Genomic DNA, 17,331 nt, shown 5'->3' with positions numbered 1-17,331 from the left:
AGTCGGGTGCGTGCTTACGATGGCCGAAAACGAGCTCCTATTGGGGGTTTGAAAGATGTTGTGATGTATAACTCAAATTTGTTCAGGTTCATGCTTGATTTGGATCGTTTATAGTGTAATTTTAATTGTATCCAAACGTGAATGTTGTTAAAAGTATGAAGGTAAATAGAAAAATCGAATAACAAAAATAAACAAGTAAAAGAAATTAAACAACGAATGGTTTTATAATTCGATTATGGTTATATGTTATGTCTTAAAAAGATTTGTATGGTTATATGTATTTGTCTTCTTTCATATAACCATGTTCCTTAATATCAATAAAACGTTATATCACGTTATAGTTATAATTATATGTATTCGAATATCATCCCCATTGTGTCATGTTACTTACATAATGTCATAGCCTAACACACACATTAACCTTTCGCATAATCAAGTTCTCATTCATTCAAGACTTTACCTAATCATATACATAAGCATCGCTAGGTCACTACATCATCAATATATCATGATTATATATGTGGTAACATCTTCATAAGAATATCATGGTCTCAGACTCTCATATATACATACAAGGTATACATATTCACAATCACATCATCACACATATCTAGTGATCAACTATATCATATCTCATCTAATTATTCTTATCCTCACAACAATATCATGACTTTATGAATATGGAAGACTTGGTCATCTATTCATATGGGCGAAACATGTATTCTGGCCCGGGCCCCAACCCCGTTTTCATCCACAAATTTGAGCCCGATCATCTTAAGTTTTCGTTCAAGCTTTGTCACTGAGGCTATTCGTCATAGCATCATCATAAAAATCTTATGTAATTCATTTCATACAACTATTCATCATAGCATCTTCATAATCATCCTAAGAATCCACATAACAAATTCCATGATTTTACAGATTTCATGTTACTTTATAAACATACTAACAATAAATACTTCCTTATAATAAGACAATAAGTTGATGAACATATTACACATTATCATAACCATTTCATAAATTTAGATATTTCATATTCTTTATAATATACTTTCAACTTTTTCCCGAGACAATTAGCCTTTCAACTTTGACACAAAACTTTTACACTTTTATAAATTGCACAAAACTTTTAGATTTTCATTTACTTTTCAAACTGGTCACGAATTTTTTTCACTTTTAACCTAACACTTCTCCAATTTTAACTTTTAACTTTGGTCATAAAATGCATCTTTTAACAGTACACTAATAAATCAAATCGATATCGACTAAGTTCTGTCACGTCCTTGCCACAACACGGTATAAAGAAACTTGTTACTTTTCAATTTCAGACACACACAAGTTAGAACATCGATATTCCGTTCACCTTATCTCCATTATAAACACAATTTAACTCGTTGTGAGGCCCTCTTCAAGGAGAACACAAACCAAATTAACAATCATAAAACATAATTATCTTGTGTACAAATTTCCTAAAACCTAATTATCCCAACTTTTAACCAATTTCACTAAACGTTTGCTTTCTGTCCTCTTGAAATCCCATGCTTGTTTAATCTGTCACGATAGTTCTCTTCGTTGCAATTGTGCATAATCGTGAGATGTGATACGAGGCCATGGGATTGAACCCACAAGCCGAAGGCACCTTATAAAAACTTTCCTCCGATTTTGGTTCTGATTCTGGTTCTGATTTTGGTTCTAGTAAAACAACATCATATGCTTCAGTGCTACTACAATAAGAACAAAACTATACATTTATACAATGATATTTGAAGAGCAACAATCAATATTTACCAACTTACCATAAGATTTAGGGGTTGTTTGGGATTCTTTATTTTTGCTCCTTATAGCTTATAACTTATGTGTTATAAGTTATAAGGTGTTTGGGAAAGTTGGGTTTTGTGAGTGTATAAGATATAAGTTACAACATTGTAACTTATACCTTATACCTTAAATAAGGCATAAGAAGGTAAAATAAAGAATCCCAAGTACCCCCTTTATCCTACTTGGATTAAATTGGCATTACACGTTTGGAATCAAGTAGAACATGAAAAAGGTGTAATTGTACCTAATTGGATGTTATCATTTAAAAACCCATATGTGGCACTACTAAATATTTAGCCAAATATTTGGCAGTACTAAATTCAATGTTAAAATTATTACAACGAGCAACGAGCGAGATCAACTCAACTTGTGCTCGACGTAAAATTTATATTTGTCGAAGGACAAGATATCTGTGAACGAATAGCTAGGAACTCTCCCAAACTCCAATAGCTTACATGAATAGTCGAACACATATCGTACTCTCCACATAAAAAGAGCCAAGTCTCTATGTGATCAAGCTCGGGCATGAAAATAAGTATTCAGACATTAAGAGTAAGATGATAATGAAGTGAATACCGCTAGCAATGGGATATCACAAATATATATATTTGACCGCATGAAAGATAGTGAGTTATATTATAAGAATGTCCGACTTTAAATGTTATTAACAAGCTTTGAAAGCGTTGATTCTATAGATAAAACGAATAATATTGATTGGTATAAAAACAAATGTTATGAAACTTTAGACGTGTATTAGCTAGGTTTGGACGCGTTGATTCTATGAATAAAACAAATAATATTAATTGGTATAATAACAAATGTTTTTTTTTTATAATTTAACTAGGTTTCTTTTTCCATTAACTAATTATCAATAAATACATGAATATGATCCTTTATATATAAAAATCTTGAGAAATAAAGTTTATTTGAGGCATTTAATTTTACATATCCTAAAGTGGCTCTACAGGAATCATTTAACCAATCATGGCCTTCTGCATAAAGAATGTTCTTTGTAAAATTGCAAAGCAAAGTGTGACACCCCACAAAGAAAGTGGTTCAATATGGATTTATATTTACTTTAGCATTTTATCTATTGATAGAGAAGAAACATTAATTCGGGTTATTAATCCATTGACAAAGACAAATTCTTTAAAACATTTGATCGAATTTAAGTTAAAAAAATATATAGTAGTGGTTGCATGTTATGATTTTTATCTAAATACAGATACGCTACATGCACATGCACATATTGTTTTGCTTTAATAAAAACTAGGTGAGAAGATGGAATCAAAGAAAGAGTGGAGAGTGAGAAGAGTGAGAAATAAACCGTCTTTTCAATTTTGCACTTTTCGTTGACGCAAAATGTATATGTGTTTATGCGGATATCAACATAATATTGGTTATGAAATGAACACAAATACAAAGGGATCTTAACGTACAAAGCGTACAAAGAATTATATATAGGTTGCGTAACTATTAACACAGGCTGTGTGATTATTTTATTTATGTTGTCTAATTAATTATATTTTATCATGTTACTTAAACCTTTAATACATTTAAGTTCTAATATGCCTTGTACCACAACTCAAGAAATGTGTAGGGAAGAAGAGAATAACCAAAAGCTTCATTGCTACTTCATCTTTAATTTTCTCCCTACAAATACCCACACAATACCATCCATATTTCACACTCATCATTTGTCTACCATTGTTTATAGTTTAACATGGCAAACTACATCACTAGCCACCAAATGATGGTCACCATTGTGGCGGTTTTAAGCCTTTTAGTGTTGATTCAGAAAGGAGATGCTTATGACTTCAAAGTAGGTGGTTCGGGTGAGTGGAGCCTTTCGGCTTCCTACAATCAATGGGCTGAGAAAAATCAGTTTCAAGTTGGTGACACGTTACGTAAGTTTCTTCATTTCCGTTTGTAATATTAGGGGATTTAATATATTGACGGTTCGTGTCAATTTTGTGACGAACCCATGAACATGTTTATCTAAATGGGTCGTGTTTTTGTTGACTAGACGTGTTTGTAGGTTGATCCATTTATTTTATGAACTTTTTAAAAAAATGTTTTTGTGGTAACATAATACATTTGGTAAATTATGTCAAATTTTGATAGATAAAGTCATAAAAGAGAAATAGTGATTAAGTTTTATAGTTTAAATGTGATATTTTTTATATACATTTGCTTTTTTTTAAGTTTGCAAGTTTAGAGTATGGATGTGCTAAAACAAAAAAGAAAAACTAATCAGTTTAACCGAGTCATCTTTGTGTCAACATTTAATAACTCGTGTTATGGGCCTGATTGTAGGGGTGCAAACGAGCCGAGCTGCTTGTAAGCTACTCGAGATCGGCTCATTAAAAAGCTCGATCGACCTGAGCATAATAGAGCCTGAGCCCGAGCTCAAACCTAAAAGTAAGCTTGTTTAATAAGCGAGCCCAAGCCTAAGCTTCACTTATCGAGCTCGAGCTAGCTCACGGGCCTAAACAAGCCTTTCATTTATATAATTTTTTTAAATATATATTTAATTATTTTTAATAAATATATATAATGTTATGAAAAAATAAATAAAAATAACTAAATAATATATATTATTTTATACATAAAATTATAATAGAAAATTTTATATAAAAAGTAATTATAATTATATAAAAAGTAATTGATAAATATTAAATAGTAAGCAAGCCGAGCCCGATCAGAGCTCGAGCTTGCTAATCAACTCACGAGCCGAGCTCGAGCTCTGTGTAAGTTAAACGAGCTGAGCTTGGGCTCGTCTCGGCTCGTTTGCACCCCTTGGCCTGACACAATTTTCTGTACATGTAAGATCCCACCCGACAATCAACGAACGCGACCCGTTTAACGCCCAGGTTTAATATGAAAGCCCAAAGCCCAAACTATGAAAATAATAAGTAATGTTTATTACCATTTTGGCATGCACTTCATGCAGTGTTCAAGTATGATGATGATAAAGACTCACTACTAGAAGTGACCAAAGAAGACTATGACAATTGTAACACCGAAAACCCCATCGCAAAACACGATGATGGTCACACCGTGGTCAAGTTTGATCGGTCCGGGCCCCACTACTTCATTAGCGAGTCTCAGAACATTGCAAAAACAATGAGAAACTTGTCGTGGTAGTCATAGCGGACCGAAGCCATAAGTCACCACCATCCCCTGCCCCGTCTGGGAGCGAGTCACCAACCCCACCATCGGATATGAAACCACCGTCTTCTACTCCAAATGGCGCGTCTTCGGTTGTCTTGAGCCTCCTTTGCTTCATTGGAGCACTTGCTTGTTTTTTGAGTTAATAATTTGCATATGAAGTGTTGGTGTTTTTTTTTCTTTTTAATTTTTTATTTCAAATTATATATTTGCATTTTGTACGTATTTGTATTTGGAGTGTGAAGTATGATAAATGTTTGCATATGAAGAAATAAATTGATATTGTTTAATTTGTGTGAATAAATTTATTTTAAAATATTTTTTGCACTTTAAACAAATTCGGGTCAAAACGGGTCGGGTCAGGTTGGGTCAAGTCAAAGGAACTTTTATATAAATAGTAGTTTCGACGCGTGATCTTAATTTTGCAATTATTTTCTTTTGATTGATACATACAAGTTTCCTACATATAACTGCAAAAACTTCTCAACGAAGCAACGATAGCCCGATAAAGCGTGAAAACAAGGTTACCAAGCCATTGAAAAACCGAAAATCTGTTCTAAGCCCGATAAAATTTAACGTTGTATCCAAGCTAAAAGTCCTTCCCAAGCTCGATCTTTCTCACCGCTCTCACTGTGTTGTATAGAAGCGAATCCAATATTTTCACCACCTGAAACCAATGATACAAACAATGAAAAAAACGCAACGGTCAAGGGTAGAACGGTAATTTCACTTTCCTAAAATTGTAATAATTACCGTAAATATGCCCCCAATAATCGCGCAAACGTTGGTGACGAAATGAGTAAATGATTTTGGATCTTCCGTTACCAATATCTGGTCACAAACGGAACCAGAAGATATGTATCACATTTAAAGCAATATGACAAAATATATAAACGCAACCTTTAAAAACTCAACCTGCATAGGAGATGGCTCATAATGAAACTTTGCAACGGGAATCGTAACCGCATTAACCAAACTACTATGTGCTGTGTACTCATAATCCTCAATCAATTGATGAGATGAACTCATCACCTCAGTCTTCACAACTTGAAGATAATGTTCTATCTGCATATTATTACATTCACAACTACAAAAATAAGCATAAAGTATTAATTTAGCAAATATTTAGTAACATTGATAAAATAAAGAGTGAACTGCGGTTTTCGTCCCTGTAGTTTGTCTAAATCTATGGTTTTAGTCCAATAATTTCAAATTTGAGATTTTCGTCCATGTGGTTTCATTTCACTTGCATTTAAACCCAAATTCATTAACCCCGTTAAGTGTGGTGGTTAAACCCATCAGTGTGCCCCTCACCTGAGGGGCATTTTTGTCCTTTTTCTCCCTAAATAAACCCCAGTCGTAATTCGCAAGCCCCCTCACGTAAGGGGCTGGGGTGTATTTGGGAAAAAAAGGACAAAACTGCCCTTCACGTAAAGGGTACGCCGATGGGTTTAATTACCAGACTTAACGGGGTTAATGAATTCGGATTTAATTGCAGGTGAAAGAAACCACATGGACGAAAATCACAAATTTGAAACTATTGGACTAAAACCATAGATATGGACAACTCACAGGGACAAAAACCACAGTTTACTCAAAAATAAAATCTTACCGTGACATTAGCGCGATTTTCAAAATTAATATAGGCTTTACTAGCCAACTTGTCATGGCTTTCAATGTATGGTCTCAATCTTTTAAGATCACTCATCATTCTTGGAGTCACTTTCTTACCAAAGTTAAAACTGTTAATCACATGTGACATGTTTATGCGCGAAGCATCGAACGAGTGTGATTCAGAACGGGCCGATACAATAATATCGCCTGGAACCTGCATAGTACAAGGTATGTTTTAACTTTTAACCATATTTTAAAGTGTCCAACATATTATACCTTCTTAACGCGTACAAACCCTTCAATTCTACATCCTGCTTCACGTGGCGCGGGTCTTTTTGCATAAATAATAGCCTTTCCATAGTTATCTTCTACCGAGTATTTTGCCGAATCCAAAAGGTGTTCCATTGCCTGCAGGCAAGAAAACATTTAGAAAAAAATATTGTGTAGGTAATGACTTTCCAATTAGTAAAGGTATACTATCTTTATTACTTTATAAGTTATTAATAAGAGTGCACTGCGGTTTTCGTCCATGTGGTTTGTCCAAATCTGCGGTTTTAGTCAAATAGTTTCAAATTTGCGATTTTCGTCCCTGTGGTTTCATTTCACTTGCAATTAAACATGAATTCATTAACCCCGTTAAGTCTTGTCGACTTGTCGTTAAACCAATCAGCGTACCCCTCACGTGAGGGACATTTTTGTCCTTTTTTCTCCCCAAATAAACCCCGGTCGTAATTCCCAAGCTCCCTCACGTGAGGAGCTGGGTTGTATTTGGGGAAAAAAAAGAACAAAATTACCCCTCACGTGAAGGGTGCGCCGATGGGTTTAATGACCAGACTTAACTGGGTTAATGAATTCAGGTTTAATTGCAGGTGAAATGAAACCACAGGGACGAAAATCGCAAATTTGAAACTATTGGACTAAACCGTAAATTTAGACAAACCACAAGTACGAAAACCGCAGTTTAATCTTTAGAAAATAGGATGATATGCATACCTCAACCAAGCTATACGTATCCCGGTTACCATAATATGATTCGTGATCATGTGCCCGACCGTGTGCATCCCTGATTCAATAATATTACAATGTACATCAACATATTGACTTGTATATATACATATATCAAGACTAAAGTCATAAAAAGATTTAAAAAAATTTAACATGCATATAAAGATATAAACAATGAAGTATTGAAGTTAGTTACTTTATATCACTCCCCCTTCGGAAGATGCGAATAGACGGATAACCTTGTACATGATGTCTGAAAAACATGAAAAAACGAGTACTGATAGATGATTAATATAAGAACCTAAATAATGTATGAATCATTTTAAGCGAATAAACAATAAGTCGAGCTGGGTTGACACGTTAACACTTTTTGTCCATTTTATTATGTAAACACTGCTCTTTAACGAATGAAGTGAAATAATTAGATAAATAAATATAAGCATACGGGACGAAACAAAAGGTTAACGGTTACCTTGTACAAAGATCTGGTTCTTTAGTGCAGTCCACTTTTCCCAAAAGAATACGTCCATCCGTTACTGGATTATGTCTGGTGATGCAAAACAAGACGGTTTTAAGAACCAGAAAACGTGTATCGTTTACGTAACATGAAAAATTATATTTGAGAAATGTATACACTAGTTTATACCTTTCTCTTATAGTTCTGGCTGCTTTCTCCCATGATTGTTTCTAGCATAATTTAACAACAAATTAATAACATGAGTGTTTTATTATATTAAAAAAAAAGATGTATTGGTTTTTATTAATTCCAACTATCATCTTTTGGTCGTCGCCGGTCTCAACTAACGAATTGGCTGATAACAACACCACCTTTTATCATATTGGTTCCCAACGGTCCGCGACTAACAGAATTTTAACGCCGTTAGTTGCAGGTCGCTGGAAAAACGTTTTTGGTGTGAAAAGTCACATGTTTTGCCAGGAAACTCGTCATTTTTGTCCCAAACATCTTTTAACCTTGATCAGAACATTTTTATAGTAAAAGCTCCAATATTTGAGGTCGCCGGAACCCTAATACCATTATCGGAATCGGTTGGTGGTGCTCAAGTGGTGGTCTTCAAGTTGAGTTTTCTTGCAAAAAATGTGACTTTTCCGACTAAAAGCGTCTTTCTGACGACCTGCGATTAGCGACGTTAGAATTCTGTTAGTCGCGGACCGTTGGGAACAAATACGTTAAAAGATGGGACCATCATCAACCAATTTGTTAGTTGGACCGGCAACGATCAAAAGATGATAGTTGTGATTAATAAAATTCAATACACAAAAAAAAAAAAACATTATCTTCATGTAATATCACAATTTAGGAGGTGTAAATAACTAAATAAGAGTACCAAAAGGTTACTCCAATGACACCATGGAGCAAAAAAATTGACTACCAAAATTGAATGCCTGCAATCAATCAACCAAAATATTATTATTAGCTAAAAGAGTAAATTGGTTAAACATTTATACGACTATATGTGTTTAGTTAATTCACTTACTGACGAGAAATTCGTTCGAAATTATGAACAGTTAGTGTAACAGATCCTTCACCATATGCCTCATCAATCTTTTGTTCATCATGCTTAATTGTTGTGAAAACTGGTAAAGGATCAATTTCAGAGCCTTTAGCTTGTAAATGTTTATCGATTGCGTATTTGCGTATGGTTTTGGTTATGTTCAACCTGTTCTGCAAATAAGAGAAACAAAATGAAGATATGAAGCATTAGGCCTGTAAACGAACTGAACGTTCGGTGAAATGTCCGTGAACCATTCAGCGGGAAGTTCGTTTATGTTCGTTTATTTAATAAACGAACGAACATGAACACATGTGTCGTTCGTTCATTTATGTTTGTTTATTTATGTTCATTCATTTCCATTTATTTATGTTCGTTTATGTTCATTTACATATTAATCATAAATAATTAAAATTATATTGAAGAGTCATCTACTTAATGGTTTTGTATTTGTTCATTTATGTTTGTTTGTGTTAATTTACATTTGTTCATATATGTTTGTTTATCTTTGTTCAGTTATGTTCGTGAACTGTTCGTTTTATGTTTGTGAACTGTTCGTTTAGAATTTAAACAAACGAACACGAACATGTTCATTTTCTAAATAAATGAACACGAACACAAAATATGTGTTTGATTAAGTGTTTGTGTTCATTTAAAGTTAAATGAACGAGCACGAGCATGCCCTTGTTCGTCTTTATTCGGTTCGTTTACAGGCCTATGAAGCATGATGACTTTTTAGAAAACCACGTAAAATATCCTTAACACGATATAGTTTAACGTAACTTGGATCACAAGTAATCGACAAAAGTAAGACGAACTTACCGTTCCCAATACATCATTAACATCCAAAGACGCAAACTCACATGATAAAGCTGGAAAACTGCAATGAACATAGATGCAAAACAACATTTAAATGTAATAAATGAAATGGTTAAAAGACTGCATAACATTAATGAAATATTTGTCAATCAAGATTTCATGAACCATACCTCATATTAAAACCAATATATAAAAACTCTGAGTCAGAACTTTGGTCTACTATGACTGAAGTTGTAGTACTGATGGCCAAATAATTATGCAACTCCTGAAATACGAAGCTTTCGTTTAACGTATGAAACAATCTCTTAACAATTCATTACAACCGAATCAAGATAGAAAACGGAAAACACAAAACAATGCAACAAAAAATACAAAATGTTTAGAGATTATGGTTAAAAAGTTAGCACATTGCAAGTAACACTGCATAAGCACGTGCATGTAACACTGGTGTTACATAACTGTCTTATGTATTACAGTAAAAGCTATATGTTATATTGTTTGACGCTTTAAGCGCACTTAAAATTGGTTATGTATTGGATGAGCTTTGTATATAGTAATGAACTTGAAACATATATTTGACATAAAAGCATGCAAATTTATTAGACAAAAGGTGAGCTAATTGTTACCATTCCAAATAAAAATATCATAGAGACAGCTGCTACAATGGACAATCCAGCACCTGAAAGTGATGCCTCTGTCAAATCTCTTGGGATTTTCCTGATAATATTTATAAAAAAATGGTAAAAAAAAGCATATAAAATGAATAATGAATACTAATACTAATAATAATAATAATCTTATTCTTAACATATGAAGCTCATGTGTAATTATGTGAGTTTTCTTTTCAACATAGGAAAAAAAATATAATAAGAGTTTAAATGGTTTCTAGAAGAAAGAAGAAAGAAGAAATTAGCCTTCGATTTCTAGGTGATCCGTCATTTAAATGACGAATCCTAAGAAGTGTCCATATGTTTGTCAGTGATTGTCCGGTGAGTTGAAGGTTTTGAATGTGTTCCGCCATTTAAAGGAATCAAATGGTGGATCCCATGTCAAAAGGCTGCTACATCAAATCAAAAGCATGTACTTGTCTGGGTTAATATTCAAGATCTGTCATTTTAAATGACGGATCTTAACATAACTGGTTCTGTCCTTTGGAATGGCAGAACATGTTCGAAACCAAAATCTCCAAGTCGCCAAAAACTTTTATTCTCTATTTTAGAAAACATTTAAACTCTTTATTTTCTTATATAACTCACAAAGCATGCATTCATATTTTTTTTTTGAACGACCAACGAATCCTCCAAATGAGCTACTGACTAAATTAACAACATATGATAGCTAAGACCAACACCTATGAACACTCGTCCGAAGACACGACACTACGGTAAGATAAAACAAAACCCACTCAGTTCAAGAATCAAACTAGTCTACACCACATACTCTCGCCCAGTCACCCATCATCACTCAGTGCCGCCTAAATGAAGGGGGCAGAACATCGCCTAGGTCACATGAAACACCACGTTTCTCCCTTACCACTCTACCACAATCTCATTAACACATGCATTCAGTTTAATTAGATATGTGGTTCCTCAAAAAAGTAACAAAAATAAAAACAAATTACTCTTTTTTTTCACTTATATTTTTTTATAATTGCCCATGCAATGCATTATGTTAATAAACTACAACAGTGATAAAACAAATTACTATGTTTTTTTGTTTTCCATGCAATGTGTTATATATAACTACAATATTCACTAACAGTGACAATATTAATATTAATATTAATATAAACCGTTTGTTAATCTGACCTGAAAAAATCAACGGATTTGATTTTTGACGTCAAAACCATTGCTGCATGCGATGTGGATCTCTTCGTGTTCCAGTAACCGGAATTAATATTAAATTGCCGGCGTACGGAGAATCAATGAATCTGGGATTAATATTAATATTAATATTAAGAGTGATCACACGGGTTACTGTATTAACATCAACAAGTTACAAAAGGGTCCTTGAACTGTTTTCAAACTTTCATAATTAGATTTAAAAAGTTTTTGCAAAAGTGATCATTCTATGCTCAGGCATGTAAACGAACCGAACTGTTCGTGAATCGTTCGGTGGGAAGTTTGTTTATGTTCGTTTATTTAATAAACGAATGAACATGAACATATTTTGTTCGTTCATTTATGTTCGTGAACATTTATATATGTTCGTTTATTCATGTTCCTTCATGTTTGTTAATTTATCTCCGTTTATGTCATTTAAGTGTGTTTATTTATATTTGTTTGTGTTCGTTTAAGTATGTTCATGTATGTTCATTATGTTTGTTTATCTTTGTTTAATTATTTTCATGAACTGTTCGTTTAGATTTTAAATAAATGAACATAAACGAACACAAATATGTTCATTTTTTAAACAAAAAAGCAAGAACACCAAATATATGCTCCATTAAGTGTTCGTGTTCGTTTAAAGTTAAATGAATGAACATGAACACCCTTATTCGTGTCCGTTTGATTATTTACAGGCATATGACTATGCTTATGGAATAAAGTCACTTACCTTTCATTAGGTGTTATAAATAGTGGCGGATTTAATACGTAGGGGTGACAAGCTGTGTAATAGTTTGACTTGTCCTAACGTGTGCAATCGATGCTTCCAAACATCCTTGAAAAGTTGTGTATGGCTTTATGTACCTTATAAATGTTTCTCCATACGTCGCTGTTTAAGTCTCTTATTATAGAGATCAAACACACGTTAAATAATAATTAATAATAATAATAACAATCATGCATGATTACCCCGCACGTTGTTGCGTGATTTTATGGCATTTGTAACATGTGCTACGACATATGGGAACTCAGTCAATTTCAATGTACTTGTTACAACAAATGAAAGAGAACATGAAAAATATAACGTCAGATACTAAATGAACTTTCGGCGTCTTAAAGTATAAGTTGGATTCCGCTAATCCGCCCGAATCACATAACCAATCACCTCATCTTCGTTAATATGTGATGAATTATCATTTTAAAAAAAATTAACTTTCTAAGAGTAATTACAGATAATTTTATCTTAAAATGAAGGGTGTTTTTGAAATAAAATATAAATAAAAGTTTGTGGTGTTATTTGTAGAGTTATTTATTCTTATTAATATATTCAAAAGCCCAACACCCATTGTTCGCCCCGTTCAAACGCTCCAAAAAGACAAAAACGCTCACCCGGGGTGGCGTTCCACGCCTGTATTAGCTTAGGTGGCACAGAGCGTTAGCCCACTACACATAGCCTAAAAGTAAACATTATAAATGCTAAATTGCACTTGAATTCTGAATTAAACACGAATTTACTAATCACTTTGATTTAATCAAATGTTGACTAATAAAACATGTATTCATTTCGCAAGTTAATTATTTTGCACAACTTATATACGAGTTATGTGTTATCGTAACAGTCTTAACTAAGCTATACAAATGATAGAATCAATCCGAGAGTTCAAAATATAGTTGTTTTATAGTAGTTAGTTAATATGCTACATAAGTTCGGGGCCATACTCCATGAGGTGACAAGTGGACGATTGCGCGCATGCATGGCCCACCTTCAGGAGGACGTTTAAATATTTCCCCCCGTTTATTTATCGTAGGTTTTTCTTGATGCTGCACTCAATAATGGTGAAGGATCAAATATTGATGCTATTGAATTTTACGTGGACTTATTGTTTAACACATTATAAACACATTATGTATAGTCTCGTTAATTACTTAAGTGACAATAATTATGTATTGTCTCGTTGATTACTTAAGTGACGATGACATTTTAATAAAAGTTTCGCAAAACTGAAATTATTGAAGTCCTACTTATGATTTACGTCACAAAACAGACATAAAGGATTGAAAGCAGTAGCTACTGAAAACGATATATCAGAGGGTACAAATTACTAAAAATTAGCCAACAACTTTGCTTCAAATAACGTAGAAGAATCTTATTTAGGTAAAAAAAAGTTATTTTTCTACAATGATATTTTGTTCTGTTTATTGCTATAACAGTTATCATCAAACTAGTGAATTTTGTTTACGTATAAGTTCATATTAAGAGCTCATATTTATTTGTAGCACATGCTCTTCAAAATTTACTAGAATATAATTTTGTGTACCGTGCCTTGGGGTCTCCACAGACAGGTCATGTGACCTGCACACGAGAAACATAAATGACAAATCGCGTACACCACATAAGATCATAATATGAACCTCAACTTTATGTTGCATGTACTTGATCACTATGTCACCACAAAATTATATGATTTGGCAATTCTGGCTATTTTGTAACAACTCCTTTTAGCTATTTGTTTTTTTTTTATTCTATTCATTTTTAACCTTAGGAAAATTTCACCCAAATTAAACTCCATTTTGAAATAATGACATGCATGTGGCCGGAAAGAACTGTGGTTTTCATTGATCTGATTTGTTAAAATTTTCTATTTCAGCTCAAAATTTAAAAATTGTTATTTTCGTTCTCAAGGCAGGGCCAGCCTTAAGGCATGGCGGGATAGTCGACGGCCATAGGCCTGACATCTCGCTAGGCTCGAATTTTTTTTTTCAAAAAAACTTATATGTAGTTTTATCAAAAAAAATATGTATAATCAATGTTTCAACATAATTACATAACCACTAGCTTGGTCTAGTGGTAATGGGGTATGTCATCTAGCCAAAAGGTTGTGGGTTCTAGTCTTACTTGAGACAATTTTAAGCTTATTTTTATACAAAAGTTTTTTACAAAGCTCAAATCATAATCAAGTAAGCCCATTAAAAATTAAATTGTTTAGCCCAACAAAATGTTTCTTTTACTTAAAGCCCAAAATTTTTTCCGCTTTTGGCCTAATTTTTTTTGCCTTCCCGGAGCCGGCTCTGCCTCAAGGATTCATTTACGTTGCAATTTTTGTCCGTAAGGTTTCATTTTCATTGCGATTTACGCCTCTGTGGTTGTTAAAGCTGCTAATTCAATTCAAAATATGTTAACGAAAAGAACAAATTTTGCAATGAAAATGAAACCTTACGACGAAAATAGCAAATTTAAATAAAACACATGGACGAAAACCGTAGCTTAGACATGTAACTGGTTTGACATTTAACTAATTGCTATAAACTTATAATGTTTAGTCTTGAAAATGCCAGTTGCAGCTTGCATTGTCTACCTAATCTCATGTGCCATCTTTTCTATTGCATGTTTACCTAATTAAAGAATCTTAAACCCAACTTTTGGGTTGTAAAATGCTGTAATTATATTCATTTGTTTGTATATATCTTTTCATTTGTAGTCTCATTATTATTATTATTATTATTATTATTATTATTATTATTTCATCCAGTAATTAATATTTATAGATATGAATTAAAATTGATAATATATATATACACATGTAATGGATTTTGTTGGTTTTCATGTGTTTGTATGCTCTGTTTGTTTTTGTAATGGTCCCCCATGGCCGTGCTAATTTATTTTTGTTTGCAGTTGATGATATATAGAAAGGAAGTAACGATGACAAATAGAAAGTACACATATGTAAGCATGTACATCAATATCAATAATAAGCATAGAACCCACAATTATTTGACGCTGAACCAAAAAGTAACTGGCTAGTGTGTTTCTGAATATATGCATGGAAGAAAATTCATTTATAACTTTTTGTAAAAGTCGATTTACAGTTTTTGTTAATCGACTGTAAACATTTTGAATCGGTAAAGTTGTAAACAGGCGTTACAAAAGTTGTGTATCAAACGTTTCTCCCAAATATATAACTTAATACTCCCCCGTCCCATTATAAGTGTCCACATTTCCTTTTTTTATTTATATCATTACAAGTGTCCGCTTTCAAAATTTATTAGCTTTTTTTCAAGTTTACCCTTAAACACACACAACTAACATTAATAAACAATATTGTTGGACCCACTTTTCAAGGGTATTATTATCATTTGGTAAGAAAAAAAATAATCATTCAATCCACCTTAAACTTTGTGTTTTTCAAACCTGGACACGAGATGGAGTATATAATTTTCAACATATGTATAAGATGAGATTTAAGGTTTAAAAGAATCATATAAATGCATTTTACATGTCTTTTGATTTTTGATTCTAGCATAGCCTTAAGACGATTTTCAACTGGTTTAGCATGCATCCCTTAAGACGCTTAAATACTCGAATCCTAAAGTTATGTAAATTCGCGCATGTAAGCTAAAAAGAACTCAACTAAGTAGATTTGCAAGTTGCAACTAGTTACTTTCTTCATCAATAGTTTAAAATGAAATATACAGCCACATTACGCGGCACTAAAAGCTAATTAACCCTTGTTATGGCTTATGTCAACCCGAACATAATAATTAATCATCAGACATATCAATTAACAGATATAATAGTTTCAACTTAGACGTAGCGCGCTTTTTGGACCTTTTCACAAAAACTGATCCATCGTAGTTTGTTATCAAATGGTTTTGCATCAAAGAACTCGTCTTGTGATCATTCAAGAGAGATAATTAGCTAATGACGACAATGGTGCTAAACAAAGCCCTCTTTTCTTCAACTCCATATTCGAACCAACGCTTCTCTTATTATGTTCTTCACACATGCCAACTTTCTCCTGCAAAATCCAAATTTAGAAACAAATGGTAAATTAACCTTATATTTTGAATTATTATACCGTTTCTTTTCGTTTTCTTAACACTAACCACAAGAAGATTGTTTAAACTAACCTCTGAGACGTGTAGGGTTTTCGTGTTCTTGATTTTTACTTGATCAAAATAAGTAACCTGTTTAAAACAAGATAAAGAGAGAATTAGTGAACATGTGTAAACTCTATATTGAGCTAATTAACCTTCAATATTTAACACACATTTGTTTCTAAATACATCATACATATAAGTTGAATGATAACAACAACTAGAAACTTATGTACCAATTTTTTTTTATTTTTTTTTTGTCATAACGAAGTTTTATATAATTTACTATAAAACGATTACAATAAAGTTTTATATAATTAACATGTTAGAATAAAAGTTAACATCTAAATATAGATAATTCAAGTGGCTAAAGCTAAAGCAGCTACTTTCGAAGTAACAAAAAAAAAAGCAACGACAGGAGTGGGAGAATATACATTAGGACCACTTGAAGGCGAACTAGCCGTGTCTTCTAAAGAATCATCAATGATTACTTTGTTTTTTCTTTTCTTCGACTTCGGTTTCTTCATCGGTTTCTTCATCTGATCGTCACGAAAGCAAGCTGCTTTCCTGACGATAGAAGAAGAATTCGCATCTGATACAAACGAATTTAGGGTTTCGTTACAACTCATGATCACTTTTTGATCATTTTGCCATAAAAACTCTTCAAAGTAAAAGGTCCAGCTGCTTTCTTC

General features: G+C 32.9%; 2 protein-coding genes and 1 pseudogene across 3 annotated transcripts; 1 reads left to right on the top strand and 2 right to left on the bottom strand.

The window, feature by feature from the left end:
• The first annotated feature begins 3,535 nt into the window (after positions 1-3,535).
• Positions 3,536-5,271, top strand: LOC143561252 (early nodulin-like protein 9; annotated as a pseudogene). Its single transcript, XR_013140275.1, has 2 exons — positions 3,536-3,725; positions 4,772-5,271. The product of XR_013140275.1 is annotated as an early nodulin-like protein 9 (transcript).
• A 307-nt stretch (positions 5,272-5,578) lies between these two features.
• On the bottom strand, positions 5,579-11,787 carry LOC143561251 (protein disulfide isomerase-like 5-4). The gene is made up of 15 exons (XM_077049380.1): positions 11,747-11,787; positions 10,565-10,655; positions 10,109-10,203; positions 9,942-9,999; positions 9,105-9,292; positions 8,955-9,012; positions 8,255-8,295; positions 8,081-8,155; positions 7,805-7,861; positions 7,597-7,666; positions 6,880-7,011; positions 6,602-6,817; positions 5,905-6,054; positions 5,743-5,820; positions 5,579-5,656 (listed from the first exon to the last, which is right to left on the bottom strand). The coding sequence occupies exons 1-15, from the start codon at positions 11,785-11,787 to the stop codon at positions 5,579-5,581; spliced, it is 1,428 nt and encodes a 475-aa protein (XP_076905495.1).
• Positions 11,788-16,179: 4,392 nt separating this feature from the next.
• LOC143561250 (vascular-related unknown protein 4-like) lies at positions 16,180-17,328 on the bottom strand (the record flags this gene model as incomplete). The annotated part of the gene is made up of 3 exons (XM_077049379.1): positions 16,180-16,560; positions 16,673-16,729; positions 17,074-17,328. Coding segments are annotated over 3 exons (429 nt in total), but the record flags the coding sequence as incomplete, so codon positions are not given.
• Positions 17,329-17,331: the final 3 nt, after the last annotated feature.

This window comes from Bidens hawaiensis, unplaced genomic scaffold, assembly GCF_021521415.1.
Source record: "Bidens hawaiensis isolate Kalapana, Puna unplaced genomic scaffold, B.hawaiensis_p1.1 tig00020645_1, whole genome shotgun sequence".
NCBI classification, from domain to species: domain Eukaryota; kingdom Viridiplantae; phylum Streptophyta; class Magnoliopsida; order Asterales; family Asteraceae; genus Bidens; species Bidens hawaiensis.
The sequence above is the reverse complement of the archived record's forward strand: the minus strand, read 5'-3'. Positions and strand labels throughout refer to the sequence as shown.

Bases quoted from the DNA above. Each gene is read 5' to 3' on its own strand.
- LOC143561251 (XM_077049380.1), bottom strand. From the start codon at position 11,787: ATGGTTTTGACGTCAAAAATCAAATCCGTTGATTTTTTCAG. The intron at 7,862-8,080 runs GTAACCGTTAAC...CATGTTTTTCAG, and splicing joins GAACCAGATCTTTGTACAAG to ACATCATGTACAAGGTTATC. The intron at 7,667-7,804 runs GTAACTAACTTC...TTATTGAATCAG, and splicing joins CGAAGGGGGAGTGATATAAA to GGATGCACACGGTCGGGCAC.